Source organism: Culex pipiens, chromosome 2 (genome assembly GCF_016801865.2).
Source record: "Culex pipiens pallens isolate TS chromosome 2, TS_CPP_V2, whole genome shotgun sequence".
Taxonomy (NCBI): domain Eukaryota; kingdom Metazoa; phylum Arthropoda; class Insecta; order Diptera; family Culicidae; genus Culex; species Culex pipiens.
Window position 1 is genome coordinate 93,884,159 of NC_068938.1, and position 20,150 is coordinate 93,904,308.

The window sequence follows — 20,150 nt, forward strand, 5'->3', positions numbered from 1 at the left end:
CCATCATTTTTTTTCTGTGCGATATGTTTCAATAAATTCTGAGCACCAATGTTTTCTTCCAAAAAACTATTCATAGACACATCATTTTTGCGGTTTGTCATCAGGCTTGCTCACCTGCCAAGAGAGTGTGAGAGAGCAAACAAGAGGTGTTTCGGACGGGAGCGTTTTTATGCTACCGCGCCATGCTCTGATGGATCTAGTGCAGCAAACCTGCGGGCCACGGACGCGTCGAGAGACGAGATCGTTGATATCGTTGACTCTGAACACTGTTTTGAGCGACATCTGCACCGCCGACGGCCGCATTATCGAAAGTGCGAGCTTATCGTGGATCTTGCTCAACAGTTGAACTGACTGTTCCAGGTGAGTGGATGTACTCTCTTGGGTTGTACGAATAGGACAGGAGAACGTTCGAGATGATAACGGAGTCGTTGGATATGGTAATTGGTAACTCGTTTCTAGTACTGACAACTATTGCTAGAGTAGAGTAAATGGATACATTTTGAACAAATTTACAAATTAAAATTTTATACATTTTTGTACAATATAAGTATCAATATTTTTGTTTATCATAATTTGTAAAAACATTGTTTCTTTTTTTCGCTTTTCAATTATATTTTAGATAATTTTAGATGAAATAAAAGCGGTTCGAAAAATTAAGCTTCTCAAAACTCCAATTCATCCTAACCGCGATCATCGCTCTCTCGCAAACTCCAACAACTTGGTGAAAATATTACGTTACAATCGGCCACTTTCGCCGAACGCACCAACTCCAACTCCACCTGAGCTCCAGCCAAGCTAGTCAGTTGCGATCCGTCGCTCGTGGAGTTTGGACCGACTTTCTGCAAAAGTCTCGTGGTGTCTTGCGAACCGTGCGGGCCTTTGCCGGGTTTAGGATCCGTGGGCTGTTTAATCGGTAGTGAGATTTGTTATTAGTTAGCTAATGATCAAAATTGATAGAATAAAATGTGATTAGTGATTATGTGACTGAGTGAATGAAAACATTAAAAAAAAATGAAGAATTAACAATTGCCATTTACATTTATTTTTAATTTACAATACAATAAGTGGAAAACTCTGTTTGAGTGAAGTGAAAAACTCAATCACAATTTTACATTTACAAATCTAAGAAGCGATTCACATGACATCAACCTTTATCCGGTGTCAATTTTTCCGTCCAGTGAACGAGCAGAAACCGATTTTAGTAACTGTTTTCCATCGGCAGCACACAGCAACAAGTAGCAGCTGCTCCTTGACGATCAAAATCTACTAAAAAGCGATCACGCGCACTCTTCATTGAAAAAGAAAAACGAAGCGAAGAAATTTCTATCTCTTTGCACTCTAATTACGCTGCAGCTCAACCAGCCAGCCAGCGTCGTGTGTGCGCGCGCGCATTTGGTTTGAAGTTGAGCGTGGTGGCGTGGGTGGTTTCTGCGCTGGTGCTGGATGAGGGGGGTGAAATGCTGGAAGCGATTTAGGGGGAGACGTAGAGATAATGTACGCAAATTTGGAAAACGTGTGACGGAAGTGGACGAGAGTGGTGGTACAAAATGTCAACTCAAATTCGATATTTAATCTTTAAAAGTGTTTTCCATTAATAAGAACATATGATTAATTTGAAAATATATTAGAAAAATGTTTTAAATTCAAAGGTTGTATTAGCAGTCCTATATAAATAATCTGGAATGAATGTTAAGGAATAATAATATTATTGCCATTCACAAACTTTTCTTTCTTTCATGATTTTTGGGCTTTTTGTGTTATTTTCAAATTTGATTTGTTTTATTTATATCTACTTTGGGCTGATACAAATTTTATTTAAGGTTTTTGTCCCTCGGTTCTGGTCAACCAAAACTCAATTTTAAATTAAAAGAACAATTTCGAAAAAAAAGTATAAAGATATGCTGGCAGCAGTACAACTACCGATAATAAATTAATAATAACAATAATCTCATGAAAGTACTATTTATCATATCAATCTGCAGCCTAAAAAAATGTAAAGCCTAAAAGTGCTCTTCCCTTGTTCGCATAAATGCCCCATAAGCATTTTCATCACGTTGAGCTAATGATGCAGTTTCATGTGCTTTTTCAGAAAAGTTATAATTATTCAGTACATTGATCTACAAAACCGGAGGAAAACCAGCATAGTAGAATTATAGTATAAAACACAATATTACTTAAATCTTATTTCTCTGGTACAAATTTTATCAAAAAAATTGTCCCCCCTTCAAAGTTGGCCTGAAAAATCAGGGGGCAAAAAAATATTTTTTCAAGAAACTTCAAAATTTCAATGGAAATTTAAGTACAATGAGCTGAAATCAATTTGAAATGCATTCCCCTGTGTTTAGAATCATTTTTAACATGTTTGGGTTGAAAAAAGTTTGCAAAAGTTTTTCGCTAAAATTTTTGTTTTCGTCAAATCTAACATTTTTAGAAAACTAATGATTGCAAATAAACTGAACAAGTGTAAAATGCATTTTAAAACACTTTTTGCATTCAAATGTTGAGACTATGGCTTGTTATTAAAATTTTAATATATTTTTTTTATTATTTTGCCCCTTCGATCTAAAAACTCACAAAAAATCTTTTTTAAACAATTTCAAATCTTTCAAAAGAATTAAGAATGAGAATTCAATTTATTTATTTTGATGATGTTACTTTTACTTTTACGAAAAATAGTTCAAAACGAGCTCATGATCAAGAGAAAAATAACAATTAGGCAGTAGAAGGTTGATGTAAATCAGGCCTGCCCAAAATCAGACCCACGGGCCTGATCCGGCCCACGAAGCCATTTCATTCAGCCCGCGACGGCTTTTCAAAATTATTCTTTGACTGGCCTGTTCATGAAATATACAATAATTAAATTGATTATCTAAACTTTTTAAAATTGTTTGAGATCAATTTTTATTATTATTATTGTTTCAAAACATTCTTAATGTTTGAATTTAATTCTTAACCTTTATTTATTGATATTTTCAGAACTGGAAAATGGCGCAAGAGCAGTTTTTACTGTGTTAACTTCAAATTGATTTTTTTTGAGGATCTTGTTTGTAATTGATTTTTTATTAAATTAGAAAGCTAAAAAATATGTATTTCCAGTGTACTTTTAGTGATTTGTATTTTTCAGTGATAAAATTTGTTTAAAAAATGCATAATAAAGTAATTTGAAACACTGAAGCATACTGAAAATAAAGATTGCTGCAATATTTTTTAAATATTTTAAAAAAATCTCAAAATGAGTCAAGAAATCAGGGAGCAAAAAGTTTTTTATAAACTTCAATAGTGTAGAGAAATTTGAAGATCTGCGAATTGAAAACTATTCAATATATATTTTCCTACACTTTTTTATTTTGTGTGTGTTTTTATCATTTATTTTGAAAAATATTTTAATAAAAATGCCAAACAACACAAAAAGTGTTTTTAAAATGAAGATTTTAACTCAATTTTCGTTTAAATAATTTTTATCATGGTTCATTGATTTTGTTATATATTGTTCTGTTATATAACAATATACAAATAAATCAAATAAACACATTTTTGAAAGTTAACATTGTGTTTCTTTCTTAAAATCAAGGTGTATGAATCTTATTTGTTTAATTGTTTAATTATTTGTTTACTTTGAAAAGACGGAATTAACCCACCGACAATCGAATACGTGTACTTTGAACACACTTTGTAAAGGCACTTGTATGAAACGGCTAAACACGTGACTTCCGAAAGGTTATAATAATGCTATGAAAAAAAAATGTTACGAACATTAATTGGGTCCTAAAATGAAGCTTAGATTGCTGATATTATTGTTTACAGCGATAAAGCTTATTTTTCTGAGTACAATGACCCTTTGTACGACCACAAAGAGTTTAAAATGGATTTTTAAATCAATTTTGAAAAATTATCCTCGCGGTCCTTCTTGACAGAAAAGCTCCTACTTGACAACTCGTTCCAAGGACACCATAGTTGATCCATCGAAAAAATGTTGTCTTGTCAAAAAAAATTGCATTAAATGAAAAAAAAGTGATCAGAAATGGTTTTTAATCGTGTTTTTTACCGTTGTACATAAAAATTGACATAGGGCTTTAGTACCCAATTCCGGAACGCCACTGCTTCAGAAAAATCATATCTGGCCCGCAGGGTCCAAGGGTTGGGCACCCTTGATGTAGATAATATTTCAGATTAAAACGTTTTGTTCAATTTAGTTTCCATTGAACTTTAGACACTATTCCAATCACTTTCCTCCAATTTCAGCATCACCAACCAACAGAGCACAATTTTCGCGCCATCAGCGTCTACTTCTGATGGCAATTCTCTGGACTATCGCAATAATATGAGAAATGTCGCAGTCAGTGAAAAAAATCTTTTTGTCAAAAAACGGAACCGACGTAACACCTTATAATGTGGTCCTCTTAAACCTTGGGGTTTCGTCAACGGATCCACAGGCGTGTATCGTTCTTTTTGCGACAAGACTCCGCCTCCCGGGTCTCCTAAGTGTGAAGGTATGGCACGGGGAGAGGGCACCGAATACCTATATTAACACTTAGATTTTTTTGCGTCTACCTCGGGATTCGAACCGGCGACCTCTGGATCGTGAGTCCAGTGCGCGGTCCGATTGATCCACACAGGAACACAGACGGCATTTTATCAAGTCATTTTAAAAAGTCCAGAGAATCATTTGCAAAAAGATTCAGGCCATTGCAAATTTAAAAAAAAAATGTTTCTCGGCAGTCGATATCAAAAGAAAGTAAAATTTTTGATTTCGGAAATAAATTTCAACTTTAAAAATTGCATGCAAAAAGTATCACAATATGCTTAAGATATGACTTTACAATAAACAAACAAATATGATTCCAGTTATGCTGCTACAGAAAAGATAATAACTTTTCTTAAAGTTTGACGTCGCTTTGCAATTTGTTTTTTTTTTTCTAAACCTATTTTTTTAAAGGAAAAATTAGACGGGGGTTAGACAGAAAATTGCTAAAAAATACCTTAATATGGTGTAAAATGTATTTTTGAACAACAAACAGACATTACAAAAAATGCGTAAACGACATTTCAAGATGTTTTTTTTAATTCTTATTCATAGTTTTTTACTGTTTTGATTAAAAAAAAGGTTTTTGTTCTCAGTTTCCAGATGAACATATTTCAAGGGATTAAATTATATCATGCCGACTTATACAAGCAAATCATCATTTGCATTTCTTTTTTAAGGTCCTTTAACGTGAAGACTTCCATCATTGCCATGATTTTTTGTTCAAAGATATAAATTTTGCGTCGCTATCAATATTTTGACAAAATTCCTTCTACAAGTTGTTTAGAATAGTGCCCTACACATGCTGATTCCTTTTGGCAACGATTATCCCATTCCTTGCAAAGTTATCAATGATTGTCAACTAGGACGTCAATGGTTGTATCACACAATTATATAAATTTTGAAGCACATTTGATTTAGACCAAAAATTCTTTCAGTGGCTTCAAGAAGGCAACAACCGGCACATGCTGATTAATTTTGGTGCAGAAATTCGTTAAATTGAATTCAATACAGAGAATTTTAGAGTGATGATCAATTTTCTTTGAAAATGATCAACGGCTTCACCTTAAACATATAAAACGCAGTAGTTTATAGAACCTTTTAAAAAAACTCTAGAACTGATTTATTTTTTCTTAAACGTTTAGTTTTTTTTTTCATAGACTTTTTTTTTAATTTTTGCTGAGACATCGGCAATTGAAAAGTTTTAGTCTAATTGAGTGAAACATTTGTCATTTTTTCTGAAATATTTTAATTTCAGAAGATTTTAAATATATTTTAATGGTTTTTTTGCCATCGAAAATGCGAAAATCAAAAAGATAAGCATAATTCAATGAAACTTTTTTTTTATTTTCAGTTGAACTTTTTTCAAAATCAATCACAAAATCACTTTTGTTGATGGAGTTTTTCAATTATTTATTATTTTTAAAACCAAAATTTATCTTGGATTTTTTACATAACAAATTTATGGAAAAGTTTGCTTCAAACCTAAAAAAAACTAATGGCAAATTCGCAGAGAATTTTCCCCAGTCATTTTTTACCTCGCGGGCGCGCAGATCTCCGTGCGCACTTCCAAGAGTTGAGACCTTCCCATGGTTATTGCGTGACACCCGCCCAGATTATGGTGCCTGCCTTAGGGCGTCCAATTTTCCCGGGTTTTGAATTTCCCGGGAAACGGGAAAAATATTTTTGAAATCCCGGGAATTCCCGGGATCCCGGGAAATTTTTTAAGCAGTCATAAAATGTTTGTTTTCATAATATTTGATATGTTTTCAAGCTCAATAATAATAATTGGTGACAATCTACACTTCAATCTAAACAAGGACGACAGTTTTTAAATAACTTAAAAGAAATAAAAATTATTTTTTTTATTTAAAAAAAAGTTCAAATTTAAATTTTCAATGTTATTCAAATTAAATAAGCGTTTTATAAATAAATTTCTTCTATATATTTTAATATATGCCATAACTAGAAAAGCTAGACAAATTTCTTTGAAAATATCTACAAAAACGAAAAGCGACAACAACACAAGAGTTTTTTTTTGAAAAAAAAAGTTCCTATAAGCTATTGTCCTTCATATCTAAAAAAAACAGTCAATGCAAAATTTTAGATAACTGTTGAATGTTTTATTTTATATAAAACATATTTTAATAATTCTCTTTAAGTTACTACCGTCAACTAGGGAAAATCAGGAATAGAGGCTGAAAAGGTACAGGAGATTTCAGAGCAATACATTTGGAAATCGGTGTACTAAATTTTTTTTTTCTGTTCCTGTTTTAACCAATGTTATTCAAAACACGATGCATTTTTTTTCTTAAATAGCTGTCTTATTTCGTTACTTGCCCCAAAATCCGGAGTTTAATGAAAAATAATTTAAGATGATAATTTTCAATTATAATATCATAAATATAAATATGATAAATAGTCTTCAAAAATACGAAAAATTAAATAGAAAATATTTATTGCGCCAGGCATTTTGCGGATCTATGACTAAATTATAATCAATTTTCTCTTATCAGTCAAATTAAAGCTGATATATGCCGAATACAAATTTTAATGCTTTAAAGTTCGTATCGATTACTATGTATTTTACTGTTCATCTGTTCATCTATTTCTACAACAAAATTTGAATTTTCAGACCAAAATTTGTTTTTTTTCAATTTCGGGAATTCCCGGGACAAATTATGAAAATTCCCGGGATTCGGGAATTCCCGGTTTTGGAAAAATCCCGGGATTTTTGTCCCGGGAATTCCCGGGATGGACGCACTAGCCTGCCTGCACCTTGACAAAGTGCATCAGCACCGGGCGTGCTCCGGCCCGCCAATCCGCGGCGCTACAACGGATATACGAACCGTGAATCTAAGACGTGAAAGGAAAAGTGGTTGCGTGTCCTGAGTTTGGTCGCGTGTTAGAGAAAGAAAAGCGTATAGGGGGAGTGGACCTATTTTGGACCTTAAATTCTTGAATTTGTGTTTTTGTTGATTTGATGACAATTTAAGAAAACAAATCATTTTAATTTTTTTTGTTTGGTTTAATCTATTAGGTCTAAATAAAAAGCTCTACCCTAGAGTCAAACGAAAATCGGGATCAAGATCAAGTTTGGCGAAAAGAGCGATTTTCGAGCGTGTTTTAACGGCTTTTCACTTCGTGTAGGAACACGCCACAGCGCGGTGACACGTACGGAGAGCGGGATGAAAAGCGAACCCAAACCTGAGTGGGTGAAAATTAGCGTGTGACAAGACAAGCAGAAAACTTGATTAGAGTGGAGCCCGCGAATTAAATTTATGGGTGAAACCCGCGCTGGAGTGGCTTTTAATTGAATGGGTTGAACCATTTCCCAAAAGTGAGTGAAAACAAAACACAAACAATCGAGAAAAATAACCGAGCAGAGGAAAATCAAAACAGATTCGTGGGAGAAAAAGTGTCGAAATCAAACAAAGAGAGTAAAAGTAAAAATTAAAATCAAACAAAGTGAGGGAGAGCAACCGAAAAGAAAAACAAAACAAGAAGAATCAACAAGTGAACAACAAAAGGAAAATCAAAATAATAACTCATCGACACAATAAAAAAATGGCATTGATGTGACAACGACAATTGAAAAATCAGAGTGAAATAAAGGAAAAGCCACTCTGTGAGAAGAAAAACTGACCGGTCTTGGGACGACAGCTGGCGCAGCAAAAAACATTAAATAACACAGAAGAAAAAGATAGCCGGAATGGGTCTATTTTTACTTTTTGCAGCGGCCGTGCTGTTTACTTTCACTGGAAATGGTACGTATACAAGAGTCGCGACTGAGTCTGTGAGTTTTTTCCTGCGCGAGATTGTGTGTGGACACAAGATGCATTTCATTTTCGACTTGTTTTTCTTTTTGTGCTCTGGTTTTGTTCACGTTTACTGTAAACTTTTGCGATTCTGGAAGAAAGTCACTTTTTTCGGGGGGGTAAACGAAAAGTGGGAACATTACGGTAATATGCATTGCGCAATTATCCGGTAATGGAAAAAGTGAAAGGCCGAACCAGAGTGTTGCAATGATAAACGTGATTAATTATATTACCGCTAAAGTTATCATTAAATTTATGATAGCTATGATTGAAGTAATTGCCGATAAATGTTTTCATAAACGATCAATTTGATGTCGATAAAAAGTCAATAGAGCGAACTTATATTGACTGATGACAACTTATTTTCATAATAAGATAGGTTTCTTCTAAAAAATCTTTAAAATTTTTACAATACAAGTTTCTATAAAAGAGTTCTCTTAAAATTAAAAAGTAGACTAAACCGAGTTTAAGATGCAATAAGAACACTGTTGAAATTTTTAAATTTGGTTTATCTCAAATCGTACAGGAAAAATTACAAATTATCCTCGGGCATCGATTCCCGGGCAATTTTTCTCAAAAGTCTCTCTATTATCAATTGTTTAAAGTATTTTGTAGATACTGCCATCTGATTGTTTATTTGTTCAGGTGTATGTCTTATTTTAAAGAAAAAAAACGTGATATTTTTTATTTTAGTCAAAAAAATCAAATCAAATTATTCGCTCTACAGCATTGCCTTGGCGTTCTCGATTGCGAGACTCCTACTCGAAACTAGGTGTTCGAAGGCTTGATTGTTGAGGCAATTGCAAACCTCTTTTTACACCTTAGCTTCCATCCACCCCGGGATTCGAACTGACGACTTTTGGATTGTTAGTCCAACTGCCTACCAGCGACTCCACCGAGGCAGGGACCCAGGGAGACGACTCCTACACCTGGACTGAGCTATCGACTTAACCTCTAGTTTAGACCGGGGCCAACATTTACTTCCCCATCCGACGGAAGGCGTGATCTGACAAATCTCGTCTCGAAAAATGCCACCGGGACCGTCTGGGATCGAACCCAGGACGACTGGGTGAAAGGCAATCACGCTTACCCCTACACCACGGTCCCGGCTTTTATTTTAGTGCATAACTTAATAATTTTTATAACTTTTCATCCGGTGAAAGTCTTTTTTTTTCTTGCTTGAACATGAATTTGAATAATATTTTTTTCAAATAGGCATTTGTGATAAAATTATCTTTTATAAGAGATGAAAAATTGTAGTTCAGGTACATGTTTTGAGTTTTGAGTTCCAAATTAATAACTTTGGTTAATCTAAACCAACTTCCATGAAAATTCAAGCACAGGTTCAACATTAAAACGGTCCATTCCATAATTCCATTTCAGTAGCCGTTCAAATTTTAATCTGATTTTGAATCCGCCTTAAAAAAATTTTGAAAACAGTTTAAGGGCAAAATCTGATACCAAAAATATGATCTTCTGAAATATTTTTTTTTGCTAAACTAAATTTAAAAATCTTTTTTAGTTACAAAATTAAATTTGCAAATCGACCCTCTACAATTTATGATTAAATGCACCGCACAGTGGGCGAAATGGAACCCAAAATCGGACTTTATTGAACGCGGCTGGTTTCCTGGTGTGAAAACTAGTGTCTCTAATGCAAAAAAAATCCGGGGAATCGATTGTTGATGGTTTCATCCACCGCACAAAACGGCAAAGGGTTCATTTTGCCCCAATTCCCCATTTGCCAAATTTTTTCATTAAAATTGCTCTGTATTTAGAGCGAAGGCTTTATGCGGCCATCCAAAGTGCACTGTTTTTAAATTGAAGCTGGTTAGCAGTTTTCTACGAAATCATCCGTTTTTTTAATTTTTATTTTTTGGCTTGAACCAAAAGCATTTTTTTTTTTTTGTCATTGGTTCGTCCATAGAAATTTAACAGCTGTCCATACAAAAATTACATATCGTCGCCATCGTGCTAACTTGTCGTACGTGCATTTTGGGCCAAATTGAGTTAAGAACGCCATTTTGTGCAGCTCACAATGCCTCACCTTTTGACCTTCACAGATCCCCAAAATTCGATTTCAATCCTGAGATATTCACCAAAAACCGAAAAAACTTCGTGCATTTTTGTCAATTTACATATGAAAGTAGTTTCAATCTTGTCGTGCTATATTGTCACTCCCTGAAAATTGATGTAGGGTAGAGTAGTCATCAATGAGACACGGGGAACAATGATAAAATGGCTCTCACAAGTCGTAGTTTCAACCAATCAGGCTCATATTTGAGGGAAAGGTGTGTCTACTGGATACACGTCTGCCATATTAGTGGCTTTGGTTATGGACGATCCCTTGAAAAGTAAATCATAAATGTTTGATTCTGGGGTGTAAAAGTAAATTATGGACAAAAAAAACTTTTTCGCTCGTAGGCTGCCGTTTACACAAAAAATAATATTTCTTCAAATTTCTTTCGACGTTCTATAGGGATTAAGTTGGGCTACAATGTCCTTTCATTAGATTTGGCCAAAATTTAGAATATAGCCAGAATCCAGGGCTGTCTCATTGTTCCCCACTCATTTCAGCCCATGGGTAACAATGAGACACTTTGTTTTTTCTTCAATAAACTTTTCAAAATCGATGGAAATCTTTCAAAACATGAATTAAAAGTGATTTTTGGCATATTTATAGAGTTTAAACTTCATTTAACCAAAAATACAAAGTTATTTGGTATTAATATATGGATTTTACAAAATTTAAATACTTTTTAGTATAACTTTTGTTATAAAAAGTTTCATGTTGGCAAAATTGCTCTAAAATGTTCAAGGCAAGTCACCTGCAATTGAACAATACAAAAACATGATGTATTGCTAGAAAAAATTTGATTTTCGTAGAGTGTCTCATTGTTCCCCAGCTGTCTCATTGTTCCTGCCAAGTGCGTCTACAATGAGACAGTTGAATAACTCTGGCTGTAGATGTCGGATCGATCTCATATTTTGGTCAATATTAGAGCACATTAAAAGAAAGATAATGCAACTAAAAGCTCATTAAAACATGCTGATGAAAAAATTAGAATAATCGTTGAAGGTTGAAAACCAAAAGTGTCTCATTGATGACTACCCTACCCTAAGTGTGACAATTGACCAAAGGGATTTCAGGTCAGGATGCGTTTGACGCACGTACTTGCGCACGTACAAGTTACACTACTGTAAACATTTGTAATTATAACTCGGGACTCAAGCAACCAAATACAACCAAACTTCGGGACAATGCACAGAATGGTCAGCGAAACAAAACGTGTTTGTTATTGTTTACATTGCGTGCTCTACTTTTCGTTTATTCAAGGTCAAACATTAAAACGCGTTTTTCTTGGAACGTCGAAATGGCGGGTGCGACAAGATAGCACGACGACGTCGATATGTGTATATAAAAATTCATATCTCGTGAGGAAATGTTATGATTGATTTGATGTCTCCGGCAAAGTTGTGAGAATTTGTAAGGAATTGCGAAAAAAATAGATACAGGCCTCTCGAAATATTTTTTTTCAATTATTTTAGATTTTATCATAAAATTATATCACGAGACTTTGCACCATTCTGAACTCTAACGCAAAATATACGTTTTTTATTCTCCTAAAACAAATCTAGAAAATAAAAAATAACTTATTCTGGGAATTAAACTTTTAGTCATAAAGAGTTAAAAAAACGGGTTTTTTCCGTGTTTCTATTTTTTTCTGAAAAAACCTACAATTTTTTCAAAGACACCAAATCATTTTTTTTACACCAAATCAATCAGAAAATCTCTTCTCAACACCCAGAACTGGGCATCGACATAAGAGAGGACATAAGAGAGGATAAAGGGCTTTGTTCTTTATCCTGTAAAATGGTACTGTGAACGAGGGATGCCACATGGTTTTTTTATGTCTGTAAAAAAGTTTGTGTATGTCTGTGCATTTGTCAAAAATTCAATTATATCAATTTACAGTCATAGAAATCCATCAGAAATTGCGATTTTAAGAAAGACTAACGGAATAAGTTTTGGTTGATATTTGTACAAAATATTAATTTCATGAAGTTTTTTAAAAGTCTGTGCACCACAAAAAATGTTTGACACAAGCTCAAATGTCTGTGAAACACAGACAAATCTGTGCAGCTGGAATCCTTACTGTGAACGGACGGAGAGGATAAATTCCGAAATAACTGAGAATACTTTACTCATGGGTTCATTTTCCAAAAAGTTCACCCTTAAAAAAATAAAAATTGTGTTGAGTCCGAGTCTAGAACCCAAGACTCTCGGCATATTGAACTTTGCTGATCAGCCACCATGGTTCGGTGACAAAGTGGAAGTAATTTGTCCATTTAAGCCACTCAGTCGGATGAACTGTTTCAATGAACAAATGAACACGATATGTTGTTGTTGTTGTAAGCGCGAGAGTACTCGCAAAATAGAGAAGAAAATCGTGACGTCAGAAATGAACTCAAATCACTCAAAGTTCATTTTGTGAGTGACTTCAACATTTTGGCCTAGTTTGACAGCTACCTTGTCCCTAATTTTCTGATGGGAGAGAAAAGGAGGCGAATCTTGAGGCGAATACTTTATGAAAATCATACCTGTCAAAATTCCTAGCCTCAAAATTTAGTCGCGAGTTGCTTTTCTCCTGTATAGTACTTTCCTCTCGTTTCAATTCGGAATTATTATCCGCCCGGTCTTGAACTTTGGGTGAAGACTGAAGATACAGATATTCTAATATTCACATGCCCATTTTAAATGACCAGCCCGCAAAATTGTACAAAGACTATTGTATGAAAAACTAATAAAAAAAATAGAAAGCTGAAATCTCAAAAAATGATTGGGAAATTCTAGAGATATACTCAAATTTTGAGTTCACTTGTTTTAAGCATTTTTTTTTTTCACTTTGAGTAGAAATTGCACACATGTTTTTTTCAGTTGTGTTAATTTCTGCTTAAAAACTTGTTGAAACTTGAATACTTGTGAAAATTGATACCAAAACTTATTTCAAAGCTAAAATTAGGTAGCTTTCCCCTACTGAACAAATCAATCCTCATTTTCGTAGATTTTGGCTCACATGTCGCATGCTTCGATTGCGGATTCGCTGATTCACGGTAGAAGCGCAGCGTCCATCAGGCCATCTGATAATTTACATCACAGATCTTTCTGGCACTTCCCAATCGTTATCAGAAGATGACAAAACAATTCGTATACGCAGCTGCTCAATTCTATAAATTGGTTGGCGTACCAGTCTTTCGTGGCATTCACACAGTACATGATGATCAAATTTCCGCTACTCTTCACCGTGCTCGTACTTCTGGGCACGGTCACAGTGAACGCCGTGCTCTACGACCGACCCTGCCGGACAGATGTTCCCGTGGTTCAGAACTTTGCGTTGACGCGATACCTGGGCAAGTGGTACGAGTTGCAACGTTTCGAGAAAGATTTCCAGACAAACTATGACTGTGTCCAGGCAGAGTATGGACTGTTGGATCCGACTACGGTGTCCGTACGTAACTCTGCTTACAGTTTGGTCAACGAAACGTCCATTGAAGCTATTGGTACCGCCAAGTTTTCCTTCCCCGAGCAGGACATCGTTCAGGCCAAGCTGAACGTTTCATTTTTTGGTGCACGTGAGTTTTTGCAATCTTGGCCTATATTACAAACTTTAATTTGCAAACTTTTGCAGCCAATGACCGGTCCAACTACTGGGTGATTGATACCGATTACGAACACTTTTCTATCGTTTGGGCTTGTGAGCAGCTGGGCGAGGATAGGTCCAGCGAAGGATATTGGTTCCTGTCGAGGACGCGTCGCTTTACGGACGATGTGGAGGCAAACACAAGGGCTTTTCACGCCATTCGTCAGTACATCGATCGAACGGAGATTCGCTTTACGAACCAGCTGGACGAAAGATGTCCAGATTTTTAGTTGTTCGAAATTGTAGTTAAATACTTTGTTGAAAATATAATAGATTTTTATTTCAATAACTTAAATCGATTAGTTACTACAAAAGTGCCCTTCAATTAACTAAACGTTATTGTAACAAAAGTAACAAAGAGGAAAAGTGTTCATAAAAATAAGTGCAACCATCACCGCAAAGCACCAGAAGTGGAAAAGCTTTAAAAAACGGTAATTTTCTATTAAACCATCAAGCATTTGCCACCAATCGTACAGGCCTCACACAGAGAGTGGAGCTCGAATTCAGTGTGAGATTGGATGATGGGATATAATTTAATAAAGCTGCACCGCACGGCTATCATCGACTTAGCCACAATGCCGGAGCCGTTTCTTGTGCCAGAAAAAATTACGCTCCCCCTTGAAAAGGCCCCAACAACTCCCAACTGACTGAGCTAAACCGATCGCTTGAAGTCGAAGAAGTGGCAAACAACCTGTTACTCGATATTGGCGGGCGGCGGCTCGTCCATGTCTTGTTAAGGGTGCAGATCACAATGGGCCTAATGGATTGAAATATGGGGTTTTGGTTGCGATCTTGTTTTTCCGGTGTTTGGCTTTTCAGAGAAGGAGGAGGAGGAAAAAAAAAGATCAAAACCTGCCTAGCCCGGTGTTATAATTGGGTTAAGCGGGATGTACTTGAACTAAAGATCGCTCTTTAGCGTTCACTGTAACAAAGCAGGGAATGTGTACTTGCCGTGTTTAGCCATTTTAAAAGAAATCTCTCGAGATTGGCGGGAAACATAACTTCATAATTGTGCGGCGGGTGACCGTGATGTAATCTGGGAGGAGAAGCAAAAAGAGACCCCAATCTGCATACTGAGCGGATTCCAAGAGAGTTGTCAAGAGGTTTCAATTACGTGATCTTGTCCACTTGACACCTCTCTGTCGGTGGAAACCGTTCCAAAAAAGTGACCAGCAACGGACGCCCTTACTTGAATCAGATCTTTCAGAGATTTGAGCAGTCGAAACGGGACAACAATGCAATTATGCAAAACCTGAGGTAAAGAAGGTTAATGGGGATTGCAGAAGGGTTTCTTTTTATCCAATTTTGCCCTTAAGCAAATGCTCACTAAGTGTTTGTTGACTGTTTTCGTGGAGTGCCCAAAGTGCCCTTCAGGGCATTGAAGTCTTTTTTTGGACAGCTCGTTCAACATAAGTGTCACATTCGACGATGGTGATCCTCGGTCTGGTTACGGTTTTAAATTGTGTAAACAAGGTCTAGTGTGCGGTGCGCTTAATGAACTGCTCTTGGTGCAGTTGTGTTTACTCAGACCTACTCCAAAATTGATTTTAAAAGTTTCTGTTTACTCATTTACTCATTTTACTCATTTATCAACCTGAACAGGCACGATTCTCAGTGAACCAGTGCGTTAATTCCCTTGAAATTTCCCTCTATGACGAAATTTAGCCGTTCTAGGAAGGAATGAAAAAATCTTTTAAATCTTATGTGGACAACTCTGCGCCAACTCACACAGCAGTTGCCCCGACCCCTTTCCGATGTGCGTGAAACTTTGTCCTAAGGGGTAACTTTTGTCCCTGATCACGAATCCGAGCTCCGTTTTTCGAAATCTCATGACGACCCCTTCCATTTCTAAACACTAAAAAAATACGTTTTTTCATGTTATTTTTAAGGAAATTGAATGTATATTTCGAACCTACAATAACCTATAAGGGTTATTTTTTCCTTTTGGAAAAAAATCATTTTAAAATTTCGTGTTTTTTTCCAACCTACGAGGGTTATTTTTAGAGTGTAACAATCAATGTTCGACAAAGTTGTAGAGCAAACAATTACAAAAAAAAAATGAATAATAAACATAAGGGGTTTGCTTGTACCCATCACGAGTTATAGCGATTTTACGAAAAAAAACGATACCTAATCCACCTTAAGGTGGCTGGTGCCTTCCTCACATTATTATACTTTTAATAGGTTTGTCAGATCTTCAATGTTTTGGACTCGTTGGAAAGGTCATTTGAATACGCATCCAACGATGGGTCATATGGTAGATCCGGACAACGTTTTCATCAAAATATCTGAGATCTGTCCTCAAAAAAGCGTATAAAAAACACTTAAGTGCTTATAATTTTTAATAGAGTTGTAACAGGGGCGGACGATCGTGGATTCATTCGATTGCGGGGCTGCCGGAAGTTGGACTTGCTGCTCGGATTCAAGCACGATTTTTTCCTTGAAGGTTGAAAGAAGCTGATTTTGAAGCCGGTGAGCACGTTCCTTTTTATATCCAAACCTCTATCACAGATTCTTGATTTCCCTACCATATGTCTCTTGTTTGTCCTTGTGAGGGGATCATCGATCCATCCGCATTGACATACTATCTTTTCATTTTTCGTCTTGCCTTTCTGCATATTTTTCACTATCTTTTTAACACTTACTACCAGTCTTTGTGAGGGGATACTGAGCTCGATTTGCTCTCTATCCGCATTGACCTTTTCTCATCTATGATTTTCCTTTTTATAAGTAGTTAGAATCAAAGCCGGGGATCGGGGAGGGAGCATCAGGGCAGTGGACGGTATGCTGTAATGGCGGAGATTGGATGTAGATAGTGGAAGACCAGAACTACGTCACAAGGTGTAAATAGTTTATTAATTATACAATTCTAAAGGATTGTCTAATTACTACGTCTATTGACCTCTGTCAGTCTCCAGCTGTCTGCCGCGCCCTTTTAGGCCCCCAACACCCTGTTTTTCAGCTTTGTAAGACTTTTTTCGGAGTTATTGGAGGTTACTGTCGGAAGGAGATTCTCTTCTCCTGAGGACACCGTGAGTGATTTTGCTTGTTCGCGTCCAACCACCCCCTTTTGGCCCTTCATACGGCAGTAATTTGAAGATGCTCCCTTTAAGTCTGAGCCACTGTAATTCTAGGCAACCGCTACATAGGTCATCCTTGTGGCCCTGTTGGTTATCACATCAAATCAAATCAAATCAAATCAATAATTTTTAACAGAGTTGTCAGATCTTCTATGTTTTAGACTCGTTGGAAAATGGAAATCTAACAAAAACCAACCTTTTTACAATCTTCCGAACTTTTGTCCAAATGGTTTTTTAGCATAACTTTTGAAGTACTTAACTAAACATTATAATTTTCAATAGCGTCTTATGGGACCCCGGAATAGATCGAATGAGGCCAAACGGACCAAATCGGTTCAGCCAGTGCCGAGATAATCGAGTGACAATTTTTTGATCAACATCCCACCACACACACAGACATTTGCTCAGAATTTAATTCTGAGTCGATATGTACACATGAAGGTTGGTCTAGGAGATCTAATTGAGAAGTTGATTTTTCGAGTGATTTTATAGCCATTCCTCAGGAAGGCAAAAAGTTTTGAAAAAGTAACTTTTTTTTTTGTTTCTCTTTGTTTCGCAAAGCAATTTTGCATCAGAAGATTTTTTCATACAAGGCTCCATACAATTTAGCGGACTGGGCTTGAAAATGTGCAAGTGAAAATCTGTATCATTAGAAAGGATATTTTTTTCGACAAGTAGGTAATGATTAGAATTTTTCAGAAAAATTGTACAGGGAAAAAAATAAACAATTTGTCACTTAAATTTGCAATCCAAAAAAATTTTTTTTTTCTTTTTTATAGGCCCACCACACACCCCCATACCAAAGAGCTCAATTTGAGCCCCCTGGTTATGGACTCCTTACTGTCAACAGCCCTTTAATATGCAGCACATAAACAAGTAAACAAACCTTAACCTTAACGTTCACATTTTTCATACAAAGCGCGGATTACAAAACAAGAAAGGATGTTTGCTTATTTTAGGATGGTCCAAATCCGGGCTTTCTTGGGACTACCAAAAATTGACCCATCACTTGGCTAAATTGCAAATTTGAGTTCATTATGACCACGGGAACACCTCCCTCTAATCGCTTGAAGTTTGTATGGGAAAAATCGTCAAAATGTATGGAGAAAAGCAACTGTTTCAGTTTTTTACCTGTGGAGGGTGCAATTGTCGTCCAATCCTAAAAATATGGTTTCTTCGGCAGTTTTAGTAGCCGGGACCCGTTGTGTAGAGGTAAGCGTGGTTGCCTCTCACACAGTCGGTCAGGGTTCGATCCCAGAAGGTTCCGGTGGCATTTTTCGAGACGAGATTTGTCTGATCACGCTTTCCGTCGGATGGGGAAGTAAATGTTGGCCCCGATCTAACCTAGCACCCAACCGGCGGTCGCATGATTGTGATGCATGGCGGCATGGAAGTATATCAGATTCTGCATGATGAAATCTTTCCTCATGCATTTTTTTTGCGATATAGGGGTATGACATTTTTGCTTATTACCGACAGCTGTTTGCTGGTATTGCGAAAAAAAATCTTAACCGAACGAGGATCGAACCATCAATTTCTTGGATGCTGATCCGAAACGCTACCACCGCGCCATTGACGCTTGATGAATTTTGTGGGTCAGAGCACCAACATATTCTTCTCTCTGATTGGTGCTCGGGGACGCGTCAGCATAACATGTGTTGGTGAGAACTGCAGATCGCTGACAAGTTTACACGCGGGCAAAAATTAGCTATTAGCTTGCTGCAAAAACTGTTATAAAATGTAACATTTTTTGCAGCAAATCCACTGTTGCAGATTTTGATATATATTTTTTTTCTCCCTTAGAGACCCTAAATAGGGAGACTGGTCTAAGTTTGCTAAATCGATCTGGCAACGTATGCTTTGAGCTTGGCAACACTGATTTTGCTGGGCGTAAAGGCAAATGCTCGTTTGGATACGTCAAACTCGAGTCTGTTTGGGTACGTCAAATTCACTTCGACCAGTCTCCCTTTTAGGATCTCTATTCTCCTTGGATCCTGTCTCGGTGAATTCGCTGAAAGGCAGTTGGACTCACAATCTAAAGGACGTCAGTTCGAACCCCGGGGTGGATGGAAGCATAGGTGTAAAAAGAGGTTTGCAATTGCCTCAACTCAACAATCAAGCCTTCGAATACCAAGTTTCGAGTAGGAATCTCGCAATCGAGAACGCCAAGGCTACTGTAGAGCGAAAAATTTGATTTTTTGACATTTTGCGTTCATAAAATTGGTAAATAAATCTTCTATCTATCTATATATATATATAAAATTTCGACGTTTTTGTTCGAACGCGAATCAGTTCAATAGGTGCTTTTTGTTGCGTTGGGTTCGTAAAAGACCAAGGAAGGTTTTTACGCCAAAAAGTGACAACTTTGGCCACTTTGGAACCGATTCTGGAAAATCTGCAGATTGTATGGAAAAAGCTGCGAAAAATCCAATTTTGATCACAGGAGGCTGAATTAGCAAACAAGCAAAAAACGTCAGGAAACCAAAAAAGGGCAGGACGAAGTTTGCCAGGTAAGGCTTGTTTCTCAATAAGAATCAATGAAATATTGTTTTGATGCTCTTCAATGCTTGTTTCAACTAACTGGACCATGATTATTCTCATTTTTTAATTATAAAATTTAAACAATGAAAGTTACAAAAAACCAAAATTCTTTGCTATTTTATTTTTGTTGGTTTTTCTAATTAATGTAGATTGATTGGATTTTGAACAAAAAAAAAAAAATTCTCTTAATTGCATGATATATGTTTTATGGTAGGAAGGCCAAATAGATGCTCAAATGTTCCCACTCGATCATCCGCAGCGCTGATGTAAAAATCCGTGCATGCCGTAGGTAACTCAATGTTTTACAACTTTGCGGAACGAAAGCAAGAGTTTTTCCTGTAAGTCGCCAGTCGGCAGTGACAATAGAATGTATTTCACATGATTGTTTTTTTTCTGAACGCGGGGAAGGCGGTTTGTTTGATTATGTGTTGCGTGCAGTTTTCACTTCTGGAATCATAATTTTGAATGTGGATTTTTTTTCTTACCA

General features: G+C 36.3%; 2 protein-coding genes across 2 annotated transcripts in view; both read left to right on the forward strand.

Moving 5' to 3' along the window:
• The first annotated feature begins 795 nt into the window (after positions 1-795).
• LOC120415470 (chitin deacetylase 1) overlaps positions 796-20,150 on the forward strand; it is a 40,899-nt gene continuing 21,544 nt past the window's right edge. Inside the window, exons 1-2 of the mRNA XM_039577030.2 lie at positions 796-913; positions 7,673-8,289. Of these exons, the coding sequence (XP_039432964.1) occupies positions 8,235-8,289 (55 nt within the window). The 5' untranslated portion in view covers positions 796-913; positions 7,673-8,234. The remainder of the gene's footprint in view (positions 914-7,672; positions 8,290-20,150) is intronic.
• LOC120415471 (outer membrane lipoprotein Blc-like) lies at positions 13,496-14,331 on the forward strand. Its single transcript, XM_039577031.2, has 2 exons — positions 13,496-13,974; positions 14,031-14,331. The coding sequence occupies exons 1-2, from the start codon at positions 13,617-13,619 to the stop codon at positions 14,270-14,272; spliced, it is 600 nt and encodes a 199-aa protein (XP_039432965.1). The 5' UTR covers positions 13,496-13,616; the 3' UTR covers positions 14,273-14,331.

What these genes read in the sequence shown, in the direction of transcription:
- LOC120415471 (XM_039577031.2), top strand. Translation starts at nt 13,617, where the DNA reads ATGATGATCAAATTTCCGCTACTCTTCACCGTGCTCGTACTTCTGGGC. An exon ending in CGTTTCATTTTTTGGTGCAC is followed by an intron (nt 13,975 to 14,030) that starts GTGAGTTTTTGC and finishes AAACTTTTGCAG; the next exon opens with CCAATGACCGGTCCAACTAC.